The 15,048-nt window shown below is 45.7% G+C and overlaps 1 protein-coding gene across 1 annotated transcript in view; it reads left to right on the top strand.

Moving 5' to 3' along the window:
• Window positions 1-324: 324 nt before the first annotated feature.
• The window catches only part of LOC123505648, a 246,719-nt gene continuing 231,995 nt past the window's right edge, over window positions 325-15,048 (top strand). The window contains 1 exon segment of the mRNA XM_045257249.1: window positions 325-1,406. Within this exon segment, the coding sequence (XP_045113184.1) occupies window positions 581-1,406 (826 nt within the window). The 5' untranslated portion in view covers window positions 325-580.

A 15,048-nucleotide genomic window follows, 5' to 3' on the forward strand; every position in this document is an offset into this window, starting at 1 on the left:
GTGTGTGTGTGTGTGTGTGTGTGTGGGTTCCTCACTTACACACACACACACACACACACACACACACACACACACACACACACACACACACACACACACACACACACACACACACACACACACACACACACACACACACACACACACACACACACACACACACACACACACACACACACACACACACACGTGACGTAGCGGGTGATATCTGAAATGTTCGTGATGGACATCTAGTTTTTACTCGTCATTTGGTGCTCCATTATGACGGAATGAGACTCCAGCTGAGAATGTGAAACAAAATAATAATAATATGTTGCTTTCTGGACTGACAGAGCAATAAAGCCGCGCTAAAGACATAGGTTGGGTATGCATCATGACCGCCCCACCTGACCCAACACCAGCCAAGCTCACCACGCAGCCAGAGTGAGTGGGACTACTCCTGCGACTTCCGGCGACCATGTGACACGATTCATGCTTGTGCTCAGCCCCGCGCCCTACACCGCACCTCATGGCGGCTGAGTAGGCTGTAGTTATCCCTCACCTGGACCCTTGCATCGCTCTCTCATCTCTGGACGCACCAATGACACCTCATACTCTCATTCCTTGGTGGCGTGAGAAAGGGGAGGAGGAAGACGAGGAAGTTGGCGGTGGTGCAGGTCGGCCGCCCCCCGGATGCCCACGCCCTTTGCACCACTCACCGCAGAATCACATATATTTCGCCTTAACTCGCTGGGCTGTTCTCTCCTGCTGGAGCGTGTGGCGTGAGACAGGCCGGCGCCGCGACAGACACTCAGTCTTGGGCGTTGACAGAATGGGCGGCAGCCGGCACCACCACGCCATGCCTCGCCATAGCGCCTCGCCCTCAGCAGTGTGGCATCCTTGTGAAAGCAATGAAAATGCGCTGAGTAAAGATAGTGAGGGAGATGACTGCATGGGAGTGTCCGACAGCTCAGCGGCGGCAGGGCGTGTAAGCAGCGGCGCCTCAGTGAACGGCGAGGCGGCGGCTGCCCGGCGGTGGCTCGCCCCTCCCGAAGCTAGCGGCTTCCCTTACTCCAGTGGGCGAGGGAGCTGGTCTCCACCGCCATCCATGTCTACGCATCAGATAAGGACTTCCCCCACGCCCTCACCCTCCGCCCGCTGTGCTCACTCCCCAGTTCTGCTCAAAATGGGCGTCCCTCCCTTCCTCGTGTGGGTGGTGCTCCTCGCCCTGGCAGGCCTGGGCGGGCGGGTGGGTGTGATGGCCTCGGAATTCCCTGATCGTGAGTGTTGTGACTCTGCCCCGCCCCCGCCGCCCCACTACCACACCACCACCTCCACCACGCCAGTGCCCCTCGTCCGCACCTTGTCCACCACCACCACGCAGCCCCCGCCAAGCTTCTTCCCCATCGCCTCCATATCCCCTACAGGTGAGTCTTCCATACGCGTTACCCGCAGCTTGGACCAGGCCTTTCTCTCTCTCTCTCTCTCTCTCTCTCTCTCTCTCTCTCTCTCTCTCTCTCTCTCTCTCTCTCTCTCTCTCTCTCTCTCTCTCTCTCTCTCTCTCTCTCTCTCTCTCTCTCTCTCTCTCTCTCTCTCTCTCTCTCTCTCTCTCTCTCTCTCTCTCTCTCTCTCTCTCTCTCTCTCTCTCTCTCTCTCTCTCTCTCTCTCTCTCTCTCTCTCTCTCTCTCTCTCTCTCTCTCTCTCTCTCTCTCTCTCTCTCTCTCTCTCTCTCTCTCTCTCTCTCTCTCTCTCTCTCTCTCTCTCTCTCTCTCTCTCTCTCTCTCTCTCTCTCTGGGATGAGCGCCTCCCTCATCTTCTTAGTGTCATCTGCACAGATTTGCTCCCTTGCACCAAGCAGGGAGCGCGAGGTAAATCAATTGAGATAAATGTAAAAAGAGGGAGAGGTAATGAGAAGACAAATGAGAAGGGGTAATTTGAGGCCAGGGAGAGAGATAATGAGAGGAGGGAGAAGGAAATAAATAGCGAGATAGAAAGGGGGAGAAATCAAAGGATGTAATAAGTGGATAGATGCCGGAAACAGAGTATTTACTATTGATGGATTGAGTGACTGATTCACAAATGATATAAATATTCTGCTATTTCATTAATGTTTCTGATGTTGGGGAATACAGTCTCTCTCTCTCTCTCTCTCTCTCTCTCTCTCTCTCTCTCTCTCTCTCTCTCTCTCTCTCTCTCTCTCTCTCTCTCTCTCTCTCTCTCTCTCTCTCTCTCTCTCTCTCTCTCTCTCTCTCTCTCTCTCTCTCTCTCTCTCTCTCTCTCTCTCTCTCTCTCTCTCTCTCTCTCTCTCTCTCTCTCTCTCTCTCTCTCTCTCTCTCTCTCTCTCTCTCTCTCTCTCTCTCTCTCTCTCTCTCTCTCGTAAAAACCAAAAATTTTACCCTTTATTTCCAACTTCAATAAGTCAGCATACTTTTCTCCTCCTCTCACTTTTCCCTCCTCGCACCTCTCCCTCCTCTCCGCCCTTGATTATCCAACTTTTTCGTCTCTCATTCCTTCACTCTTCTTATCCATTCCTTCATATGTTCCCTCCCTCCTCAGACTTTTCCGTCTTTCCACTTTTCTTCTTGTCAATTTTCTTCTAGATGTCTTCCTCCCTCCTTCCCTCCCTTCTTTTCTCATAATTTGATGAGTTAAATACACCAGTAATTTTCTTACTTTACTTGGATCTCTCTCTCTCTCTCTCTCTCTCTCTCTCTCTCTCTCTCTCTCTCTCTCTCTCTCTCTCTCTCTCTCTCGCTGATAGCATGGTGCCAATATATCATCTTCTACTCATACACGTCTCATTCGCTTTCCCCTCACGCCTGCCCTCTCCCTTTCTCTTTCCCTCACTCTCTCATAACCCCTCCCTCCCTCCCTCCTTCTCTCCCGCCCGCCTCTCCACCTGTCTAGAATGACTCCCTCCTCCCGTAACTAATTTGATGGAGAGAAGGAATGGTCTCCCCTGAGGAATGTGAAGGTTCCTCGTGTACTTGTCTTTTTTATATCTTTGCTCTCTCTCTCTCTCTCTCTCTCTCTCTCTCTCTCTCTCTCTCTCTCTCTCTCTCTCTCTCTCTCTCTCTCTCTCTCTCTCTCTCTCTCTCTCTCTCTCTCTCTCTCTCTCTCTCTCTTATTATTTTTTCCCGTTGATTTTTTACCATCTTTTATTTCTCTTTGTCTTCTTCATCCTTTTCTTCTTTTCTCCTTTCTTCCTTTCTCCTCCTCCTCCTCCTCCTCCTCCTCCTTCTCCTTTTCCTCCTCCTCCTCCTCCTCCTCCTCCTCCTCCTTCTTTTCCTCTTCCTCCTCCTCTTGTGCTCCCTTCCTTTGTTCACTTCTAATAAACATACATGTACGTAAACAAATTAGTAAATATTCTTCCTGTCTATCACATTTTCTTTCTCACTCCCCTCATGTGCTCATTAATCCTTTATCAGTACGTGTTGATTTGACCGCTATTCTTTTCTACTATCATTTTCTTTCTCCTAGCCATTCTCTTCCTGTGACTCTTTATTCTCATTTCCACAAACAAAGAGACAATGTTAGTATGAATAGCCTTTTTTTCTTTTTCTTCGTCTTCTTCTGTCTTTCCGTATCTCTTATTTCCGTAAACAAAACTAGACGTAAGGGGGAAAAAGGTTAGAAAGAGAGTCAGTCATATTTTCTGTTACTCGGTTACTTCTTACTCACTTCCACGAAGCGCCCAAGGTGAGGAAGGATTCATCGCCCCACGTGTAGTAAGGTAACAAGCGCGTAACAAGGGTAATAAGTCGATTAGCGGCAATTAGGAGAGTAAAGACAGTCATTCTGGGTAATTATCGTCAGCTATCATCAGTTATAAACCCGATATGGTCTCCTTCTCCTGGTAGGTAAGTAAATATGTGGAGGAAAAGAGGGAAAATTGGAAGGAAGGTAAGGTAAGGAGGGAGGAAAAGAAATGAGGGTAATAACCACTAACCAGAGAGTAAAAAAAGGAAGATTGAAGAAAGAATGGAGGAAAAGGTAGGCAAGAAGGGAAGAAAAGAATGAAGGATAAACACCAGAGAGTAAGAAAGGAAGGAAGATAGAAAGATAAGGAAGAAGGAAAAGAATAAGAGGAAACAAATGAGGAAGAAAGGAAGGCAAGAATTAAGATTGGAAAGCAGAGATGGAAAAAAATAAAAATAAAAGGAAGAATATCAGAAGAAATAGAAGGAAAGGAGAAAGATGAGTGACCGGAAACAGCGCTCTAAATCTTACGAATAAGAAAGAAAGGAAATAGGAGAGGCTATATTTGGAGGTATAAAAGGGAGAAATAGATCAGTAGAAGTGAGAGGAATGAGAGAGGAATTGAAGATATTGAGTAGTCAGTAGAGGAGGAAGAGGAAGAAGAAGAGGAGGAGGAAGAGGAGGAGCGGGAGGAGGAGGGGAAGTGGAGGAAGAAAGGTTAGGTCAGTAGGAAATATATTGTAGATAAAATTAGGGAGTCAGTTCTGCAAGGTTGGTACTCAGGGAGGAGGAGGAGGAGGAGGAGGAGGAGGAGACGAGATGTTGGAGATATGTGGGTAAAAGTTGGACAGACGCTGGGAATTTTTAAGAAAAGACTTTTTCCGATGTCTCCCAAGGGCCATGATTTAAATTATTTTCCAATACCTTCACTTGATACTTTTTCCCTCCTTTCATTCTTGCAATCATGGATTATTGCAGGCGTTTCCTTCCTCCCCTGAACTCCGCGCCTCCTTCCTTCCTTCCTCTCTTCCGCCTTCTCTTCGTCTGGTTGTTTGATTGTCTGTGTTTCGTTTAGTCTTTTTTTTCGGCAATTTAGTTTTCTGTCTATTTATATTCTTGTCTGTCTTCGTGTTTGCCTCTGTGTTCCTGTCCTTTTTCTTCATTTTCTTATTCATTTATTTGACTGTGTGTGTCTGTCAATTTATTATTTTTTTTCGCTGTTCTTTCTTTTATGTCTTCGGACTGTTTGTCTATCTGTTTGCCAGTTCTGTCCCATTTGCCACCCGTCTAATTTCTGTCTTTGTTTTTTGTCTTTGTTCTATTGTCTTTTTGGCTTTGGCTGTCTGACTGTCTATCTGTGTCTGTCTGTCTGTCTGCCTGTCTGTCTCTATCTGTTTCGGTCTGTCTGTGTGTCTGTCTGTCTGTGTGTCTGTGTCTGTCTGTCTGTCTCTCTCTCTCTCTCTCTCTCTCTCTCTCTCTCTCTCTCTCTCTCTCTCTCTCTCTCTCTCTCTCTCTCTCTCTCTCTCTCTCTCTCTCTCTCTCTCTCTCTCTCTCTCTCTCTCTCTCTCTCTCTCTCTCAGACTGGGAAACTCTTAAGCGGGAACTATTCTCATTGACTATAATTAGTTTCAGCAACACGTCACAGTTTCGTTTTAAGAGACTCGCGGTGTTTTCTGCTTCTTGTTTCTATTACTTTTATCCACGTGTTGTATCACCTGAGTGGCGCAAGTTTTGATTGGTATAAAGTTCAGGTATTTTTGTGTCTTATGGTAAAGTGGAGTTTGCTATTCTTTTTTTCGTAATTTGTAGACTTTGTTCAAATTATTTTCATTATTTTTTTTCGTTTTTGTTTTGTGTTGTTCGTCTCGTATTCATTGTATTTTTTCTAATGGTGTTTATTTTTCTTTTGGTCTTTTGTGTTTCATTTCTCTTCTGTTCTTTCGTTTTATTATTTTCATATCACCTCTTTTTTTTTATATTCTGATATCTACTTCCTTATCTATTTTATTTTTTTTATATTTTGATGTTACTTTTTCTTTTATTTATGATGTTTTTTTTTTCTTTATAATCTACTTCGTGTCATGCTTCATTTATTTATCAGTTTGCCTTTCCTTTGTTTTACTTTACTTAAGCGTGTTTTTAGGTCCTTGATTATTGTTTCTGTTCTTCATCCATCCTTTTTTTTCTTCTTTGTTTCATACTTTACCCTTCTTTCGTTTTTCTTTCCTCCTGCTCACCCTAAATCATTATCATATTCCCTTCTTATTAATTCTATTCTTTATTTTTCTTTGTTTTCTCTGCAACTTCCCATGTGTATTTTTTCTCTATTTTTTTCAACAATTAATCCTTCCAGAAAACAGAGCTAAAGGTGCCACTTTTGTATTATTTTCTTTTTATTTATTTATCTATGTTTTACTCATTGTGTGGATGTGTGTGTGTCTGTGTGCGCTCCATGTCTTTTTTTTTCTATAATCTTCGCTCTTCGTTCTCTTATTTTTCTTAACATTCAACCTCTTCCTCCTCCTCCTCCTCCTCCTCCTCCTCCTCCTCCTCCTCCTCCTCCTCCTCCTCCTCCTCCTCCTCCTCCTCCGCTCTTGATCCTTCTTTTTCCTTCTCCTTAAGCTTCACATCAAGAGAGAGAAAAAAAAATTAAAAAAACAACAACACGTGCAACTGACACATTTTCGAGAGCTTAAGATGAAGACAAAAAGTTATTTCCGGAGAGTGCGAGCGAGGGAGAGAGAGAGAGAGAGAGAGAGAGAGAGAGAGAGAGAGAGAGAGAGAGTTCCAATTAACGACTTACCACTACAAAGAGAAAGGGTGGTCTTAAAGCAAGCTCTCTCTCTCTCTCTCTCTCTCTCTCTCTCTCTCTCTCTCTCTCTCTCTCTCTCTCTCTCTCTCTCTCTCTCTCTCTCTCTCTCTCTCTCTCTCTCTCTCTCTCTCTCTCTCTCTCTCTCTCTCTCTCTCTCTCTCTCTCTCTCTCTCTCTCTCTCTCTCTCTCTCTCTCTCTCTCTCTCTCTCTCTCTCTCTCTCTCTCTCTCTCTCTCTCTCTCTCTCTCTCTCTCTCTCTCTCTCTCTCTCTCTCTCTCTCTCTCTCTCTCTCTCTCTCTCTCTCTCTCTCTCTCTCTCTCTCGCTCTCTAGATTGGACACACCCGGTTCCTAAATAATGGCACCGATAAATTAATTCTGTGGTGAGATAGAGTCGAACCCGCCTTGGTACTGAGAGAGAGAGAGAGAGAGAAGAAAATATGTGTGTGTGTGTGTGTGTGTGTGTGTGTGTCTTATTTTACCTGCTTTTCTCAATCCAATTACTACCTGTTCTGTCTCTCTCTCTCTCTCTCTCTCTCTCTCTCTCTCTCTCTCTCTCTCTCTCTCTCTCTCTCTCTCTCTCTCTCTCTCTCTCTCTCTCTCTCTCTCTCTCTCTCTCTCTCTCTCTCTCTCTCTCTCTCTCTCTCTCTCTCTCTCTCTCTCTCTCTCTCTCTTTTTTTTTTTTTTTTTTATTTAAACATAATTTATACAGAAGAACATGTACCCAAAGGCGCACTGTCGTGTGCTACCTATTCTAAGGGTACTACAATCTATTTCTCTACAATATTTACAAGACTTAAAAATAGAAAATATACAAGATGGTCAGCATGTAAATGGAGCACTGTTCTTTTCACTTCACTAGCACTATTCACGCACTGCACTACACTGAGTGTCACGTCACAAAGAGTGTCAGAGGAGTTGGCAGTGTCTGTCTCCACTTATGTGCCATCAGTTTGACACTGTGTGTGTTCATCTCCTGGACGTGAGGCACCGCGGCCGTGAACAAGTTCCACATCCTGGAGACGCGTCCTGCGAAGGTGCGTTGATGCTGACACCCGTGGGATCGCGGCACCTCTACGGCGTCACCACCATTGAGCACCGTTCTCGTGCTCCGTGCGGTGACTCTCAGAGGATGACGCAGCCCTGCCAGATGTGGCACTCTTTGCACCTGTGCCTTATGGAACACTACGATTGCCGCCACATCTCTGCGGTGTTCCAGTGAATCAAGGGGACGCTCAGGCTCTGGGTGAGGTGGTATTGCAGCATCTACTAGCCGTATGGCGCGGCGTTGGATGCTGTCCAGTCTCCTTCTGTGTGTGGCGGCACAGGACATCCAGGAGAGAGCTGCGTACTCAAGGTGGGGCCGCACCTGTGCCTTGTACAGCAGCAGTCTCCCCTTCCTGTCGAGGAAACTGGCGATCCTTCTGAGAGCGGAGATCCTGTGAGAGGCTTTCTTGGCAATGGATTTGACATGGCTGTCAAACCTCAGCCCTCGATCCACCTCCACTCCAAGTATCTTGACGTCATCTTGGAGTGGGAGAGCAGCAACGCCAAAGACAACTTTCCTGCCATTGCTGCCATGGCGGCTGGGGACCGAGACAACCATTGCCTGTGTCTTCTCCGGCGCGAATGTCACTTGCCAGCGAGCACCCCACTCCTCTATCACTCGTAGCTGCTGATTGATGGCCTCAGCAGCCCGCCCACTGTCCTGGCGTGGATAGGTATAGGAGAGGGTGCAGTCATCAGCATAGGCCTTGACTCCTGGCAGTAGCTGGAGAAGATCATCCACGTAGATATTCCACAGGAGTGGGCCAAGAATTGAACCCTGTGGCACTGATGCCTCCACAGGCAGGGACTCAGATGTTTGCCCGTTGACAACCACCTTGAGGCTTCTGTCCTGCAGGTAATTTCCCAGGAGTCGTAGCAAGCCACCCTGGATGCCTTTAGCACGAAGCTTTTCCAGTAATCCGTTGTGCCATACTTTATCAAAAGCTCCAGCTATGTCCAAAGCAACCACTATAGTGTCCTTGCCGTCGTCGAGGGCGTCCTGCCACTGCCTGGTGAGAAGCATCATTAGGTCGGAGGTTGACCTTCCAGGTCTGAACCCAAACTGTTGGTCTGAGAGGAGGGCATTGTCCTTGAGATGGCTACACACCACCTCTGCCACGACCCTCTCAAACACTTTACCCACCACTGACAACAGGGATATGGGTCTGTAGTTTTTTGGGTCCGTCCTGGAGCTTTTTGTGTGCAGGAACTACTCGAGCCTCCTTCCACACTGAAGGCCAGACGTTTTCCCGTACACAAGTTGTGAACTTGGGTGAGAGGGGCAGCCAGTTCCTGGGAGCATCGCTTCAGCAGGTGCGGGCTGATGTCATCAGGGCCGGTAGCTTTCTGTGTGTCCAGCCCCGCAATAATCGCTTCACCTGCTGATGCGTCACCTCCACCATGGTGACAGTCTTCTCACATTGCTGGACCAGCTGAGGCGGTGGCTGCTGTGGATTCCCCACCTTCATTTTTCCAGCAAACAAGGAAGCCAGCAACTGTGCCCTCTCCTTACTGCTGGTGGCGACAGTACCGTCCTGCTTGCTGAGGGAGGGATGGATTCTTGGTGGCCAGTTCCTGTTTGTCCTTAACAAGGGACCACCAAGTTTTGTTTCCTACGCCAGTGCCACACAGTTTCCGGCGCAGGCTTTCCTCCCACTTTTTTAAGGCCCACTTGCTGGTTACCACCATCCTCCTGCATGCAGCCCTATGCAAGTCCTTGTTGCGCCGAGTCGGGTTCCTCTTGTAGCGGAGCCAGGCAGCATACTTTGCCTCAGCAGCAACACGGCAACGGTAGCCAAACCATGGCTGATCCGTCGGTCTGGTGGTGTATTCCCTGTGTGGGACGTGGCGTCTCTGGAGGGCGAGAAGGTGAGAGGTGAGTGCAAGTGCTTCACTCTCTGCTCCTCCCTGTAGCAGAGTGGCCCATGGGGTGTGGGTCAGGTCGCGGCGCAGGAAGCCCAGTCTGCTTTGTTCCACAGCCAGATGGTGCGGGTGGTGGCCTCGTCCCGAGCCACGCCCACTTCCAGCTGTGTCAGTACAGCGTGATGATCAGAGCTGCCCACGAGCCCCAGCTGATGACACTGAAGCTTGTCCTCCTGGTAGTCTGAGATGACAGGGTCTAATGTCCCTCCTCGTTCATGTGTGGGAAGGTGACATGATCTGTCAGACCCTGCACCTCAGGAGATTCTCGTAGGCGTCTCTTTCCAGGTGGTGATTGAGATCCCCCACAATCAGCACGTGGCTGCAGCTGTGTGCCATCATCAGGTTGTCTAAAGTCTCAGTCAGGTACAGGAGTGAGTCAGGCCCTTGTCGCGGGGGGCGATACAGGGCACACAGTAAGAGGGCTGAGCGGTCTGCCAGCGTTACTCGGAAGTACATCATCTCCATCAGTGGAGGCGTGTCTATGTCGAGTAGCTCTCTCTCTCTCTCTCTCTCTCTCTCTCTCTCTCTCTCTCTCTCTCTCTCTCTCTCTCTCTCTCTCTCTCTCTCTCTCTCTCTCTCTCTCTCTCTCTCTCTCTCTCTCTCTCTCTCTCTGTATAATTCTCCTTGATCATCGCCAGTTTCATTTTCTCTTTCATACTTCTATTTTTTCCATTTCCGTAAACTTTTCTAACTGAGTTTCTTTCCATTCCTCTCCCATGCACTCTCTCTCTCCCTCTCCTTCTTTTTCCTCTCTCTCTCCTCTCTTCTCTTTTTCCCCTCTGTTCTTGGCATCTCTCTGATTCTCTCTCTCTCTCTCTCTCTCTCTCTCTCTCTCTCTCTCTCTCTCTCTCTCTCTCTCTCTCTCTCTCTCTCTCTCTCTCTCTCTCTCTCTCTCTCTCTCTCTCTCTCTCTCTCTCTCTCTCTCTCTCTCTCTCTCTCTCTCTCTCTCTCTCTCTCTCTCTCTCTCTCTCTCTCTCTCTCTCTCTCTCTCTCTCTCTCTCTCTCTCTCTCTCTCTCTCTCTCTCTCTCTCTCTCGACGATACATGAAAAAAATGATAATAATACTCCACTGTATCAAAACATGTGTTAAAACAATTAAATACACGCCGGGAGTGAGAATAAGGACAAAAAAAAAAATAGGTACCATTGTGTAACGAAACATTTAGTGCACTGATCCCAATTGCAATAGTTTTTTTCTCGATATTTTTCTAGATGAACGTTTCTCGAACATTTGTCTACGTAGCACTTTCCCACAATTCCCTTTTACTAATCTACATGATGAACGCGGCAAAAAAAAAAAAAAAAAAACGAAAATCTCTGCTGTCTTGTATTTTGCATGTTTTTATTGTGTGTATGATAAGTGGGTCAGTAACTTTTCATTGCTAAAAGAAATGATTATATAATTATTTCACCTGTTCCGATCAGTTCGCGCCACTGCTAGTGTGGAGGAAGGAAGGAAGGAAGGAAGAAAGACGTATGAAGAGAAGTTTCTAACACATTGTTGCTAAGAATGTGGAAACTTTTATTTATTTTTTTTCATTTAGAATTAGATTTTTTTTTTTTACTTTGAGCGTATCTTTTTTGTCTCTGTTTATTTGTTGATTTTGTTATTATTGTTATTATTTTTATCATTAATAGTAATAGTAGTAGTAGTAGTAGTAGTAGTAGTAGTAGTAGTAGTAGTAGTTTTTATTTTATGGCCTATAGCGCTTGTAGGCATACTTGAAGTGTATATGTGGGAAGCGTTGTTAACTTCTGCCCATTAGTGGCGCAGACAATTATATTTATAGTGGTACAGATATTAGGGCCCATATCACCACCCAAGCACATCTTTGGTGTAACCACCTAATACCTGGGTATCATGGTGACATGTAGGTAACTTTAAACCACTCGACAAATGGTATAGCTTCAAAATGATATGTGGTGGAATTCAAACCTACGCGTGGACGTCTGCCCGATCCCACGCTCACCACCTTATCCACCTTATCCACTACGCCACTATTATCATTATTATCATTATAAGTGTATTAAATTATTTGTTTGTTTCTCTGCTTCAATGTCTTTGTAAGTCTTATCAAAGAATTTTAACACTTCCTTATTCATTATCAAAGAATTTCAACACTTCCTTATTCATTATCTCAGTATATCTATCCCAGTCGTGTAAAGAAAGGTGCTGAGAATTGACAAACAATGCAATCCCGTCATATCTGTTGAAGAAATGAGACAACACCTTTCTTATTCTTCTTATTTGTTTTTCATCTTTGTTAATGATGGAGACGAAAATTGAAAAGTAGAAAATGCTTATATAAACACTTCGAATTTGATAATGCATTCATCTCTCTCTCTCTCTCTCTCTCTCTCTCTCTCTCTCTCTCTCTCTCTCTCTCTCTCTCTCTCTCTCTCTCTCTCTCTCTCTCTCTCTCTCTCTCTCTCTCTCTCTCTCTCTCTCTCTCTCTCTCTCTCTCTCTCTCTCTCTCTCTCTCTCTCTCTCTCTCTCTCTCTCTCTCTCTCTCTCTCTCTCTCTCTCTCTCTCAATATCATTTTGTATAGAATATGTTCGAAGAAATAGAGATGAGTGTACAACATTTATTTTCCTGTAATGATATCCCTTTGTACACACACACACACATACACACACGCACACGCACACACACACACACACACACACACACACACACACACAGAGAGAGAGAGAGAGAGAGAGAGAGAGAGAGAGGAGAACCACGCAATATGGTGAGGCACGAAGCAAGCGACACAACATGTTTCCGACACATTAAAGCAGGGATGAGTTACGTTACTTGTTACCACGAAGTTAGGAGTGGCAGGTGGCTGTACGTATCTGTGTGTGTGTGTGTGTGTGTGTGTGTGTGTGTGTGTGTGTGTGTGTGTGTGTGTGTGTGTGTGTGTGTGTGTGTGTGTGTGTGTGTGTGTGTGTGTGTGTGTGTGTTTGTAGGGATTTATTCCATGACGAAAAAATATGAATATGACCATATAGAGTTTCTGAATCCATATTCTTCGTACAAAAATACGTGATACAATAGAGGTAAGTGATACAGAGAGAGAGAGAGAGAGAGAGAGAGCTACGAATGGATAATCATACTTTTCTTTTGTTTCCTTGTATTTTCTTTTCATATCTCAATATTCGCCTTGACCATTAAAGGAAAGGTGAATCATATTGCAAAATAAAAGTCGTGTTTATTCTTTAGTTTCATTATTTTCACACATTTTCATTTGGTTCTAATTATTTTATTTGGTATCTTTTGTTTCACTTCCCTTTATTCCGACAATGCATACTATCCTATTTTCTCCATCCTTTCACTCGAATTTCTTTTCCTGTTCTTTGTCACTCACCTTTTTTTTTTTTCTTTCTTTTCTTCTTCTGTTTTCTGTTTCCTCGAAGTCTTACAACTTCTCCAGTCTTCTTTCTTGTCTTATATCTTTCCGTCAACTTCATTATTCTTCCTCCTGCTTTCCTACTACTTATTTCTTAACCAATAACCTCTCCTTCTGTTTTTTTTACTTACTTTTTCTACCCTTCTCAGTACTCTCACTTCCTGTATTTTGGTCTTGTTCCTCGTCTTACTACTCTTCCGCCTCACCCTCCTATTCCTGTCCCTGTCACACGGTTCCTCTCACCTTAAGTCAAGGCGATCAATACTGCAGTTGTTGTAAATATGGAAGGCGGCCTCACGCGCTGATGAGGCCCAACAACAAGTGGCGGGAATCACTACCTGTACAGGGAAGGTGCCTGGGTGACAGGTGTGAGTGTATGGGCTACAGTGGACATACACATTCTCTCTCTCTCTCTCTCTCTCTCTCTCTCTCTCTCTCTCTCTCTCTCTCTCTCTCTCTCTCTCTCTCTCTCTCTCTCTCTCTCTCTCTCTCTCTCTCTCTCTCTCTCTCTCTCTCTCTCTCTCTCTCTCTCTCTCTCTCTCTCTCTCTCTCTCTTCCTTTCCTCTCTTCGTGCCGTCAAGGACATTCTTACATCATCACTATTGACTGGGAAAGTAAGACACATGCGTCATCACCTCTGTCACAATTCCTACATGTCACAAATTCTCTCTCTCTCTCTCTCTCTCTCTCTCTCTCTCTCTCTCTCTCTCTCTCTCTCTCTCTCTCTCTCTCTCTCTCTCTCTCTCTCTCTCTCTCTCTCTCTCTCTCTCTCTCTCTCTCTCTCTCTCTCTCTCTCTCTCTCTCTCTCTCTCTCTCTCTCTCTCTCTCTCTCTCTCTCTCTCTCTCTCTCTCTCTCTCTCGTTTGTATTACTTTGTAGTCGCAGAAGGAGAGTTAGTCACTGTCAAGGTCATCGTGCGAGAGCGTTAACCACACTTGGCTAACTACAACTGCGTAATCACGTGTCCCTGAAGGAGGCCACGTCGCTGCTCTTACATGTTGCGAAGTGACAGTGAGGGAGGGTGACGGCGGACGGAACGAGACATAATGAAGAAAATGAGCGATGGAGTTGGCGACGCAAAGGAGGGCGGTGATGGTGGCGGGGCGGTGATAGTAGTGATGGTGGCAGGGAATGTGTGTGAGTGCTCTTAAGAGTCGGTGGGAAATATTGACGAAGCAAAAGTAGGGACTATTGTATATGCAACATTTTATGGTGGAAAAGGGAACAAAGCGGAATGCGTTAGAGAAGTCACGGGGGAAATACTACTAGTGGAAATAACAATAATACTGTATGTGTGTGTGTGTGTGTGTGCTGTAGCTGTGAGTGCCTGCAACAGTTGGTGAGAAAGTAAAGGGGTAGGAATGAGGGAGAATGTGCGTGTGAGGTTATGGCAGAGCAGAGCAGAACAGAGTGGAGGGGGTAGGTCAGAACGTGTAGGGTAAAGGAGAGTAATAATAGTAATATGAAAATGTTGTTTTATAGGTCGTAAGGCGGAAGGAGGAATGTGCAGGACCTCGTAAAGTTTATATTAGCTTAAGTAAGTGAAGGACGTGGGATTAATTTGCTCCTGTGGCGAATTGCTGGTGGTCTTGGTGTTACTGGTGGTGGTCGTGGTGGTGGCGGTGGTGATGTTATTATTGTTATTATTGGTGTTTTTAGTTGTTCTCTTTCTTTCTCTTCCTCTTCGCATTTTTCTCCTTTTCTCCTCCTCCTCCTCCTCCTCTACACTTAGCCTGAGGTTGAAAAATCAAATACTCACCAAAGATGTATTATACATTTCCCACATGCGACTGACAAAACGAAAGCTATGCAGAAGAAGAACGAGGGAGATAGGAAGGAAAAAGCGAATGTTTTTTTATCAGGGGAGGGACAGGAGAGAGGGAGGAGAGAGGAAAGGATTCAGACACCTGTCGGTAGTCCAGCATACAAAACACCTGTAATGGCAAAGTTGCACCCACTCATTTGCATTGCCTTGAACGTGAGAGAGAGGAAGTGTCACTCGTGTTTGCCCTGACGTGTTCCTGATTACAACTCTTACTTTCACCTAATGCCTCGAGTGATCGGCTCCTGCTCTTCTCCTTCCCATTACCAACACCACCTCTGTCAATGTTACCTTGTTAATATTTCCATATGGAACGGAAAGTAGTGATATAGGTTGTAGATAATGTATGTAATGTTTATCTGCCTGTGTGTGTGTGT

The sequence above is a fragment of the Portunus trituberculatus genome, chromosome 18 (genome assembly GCF_017591435.1).
Source record: "Portunus trituberculatus isolate SZX2019 chromosome 18, ASM1759143v1, whole genome shotgun sequence".
Lineage (NCBI taxonomy): Eukaryota > Metazoa > Arthropoda > Malacostraca > Decapoda > Portunidae > Portunus > Portunus trituberculatus.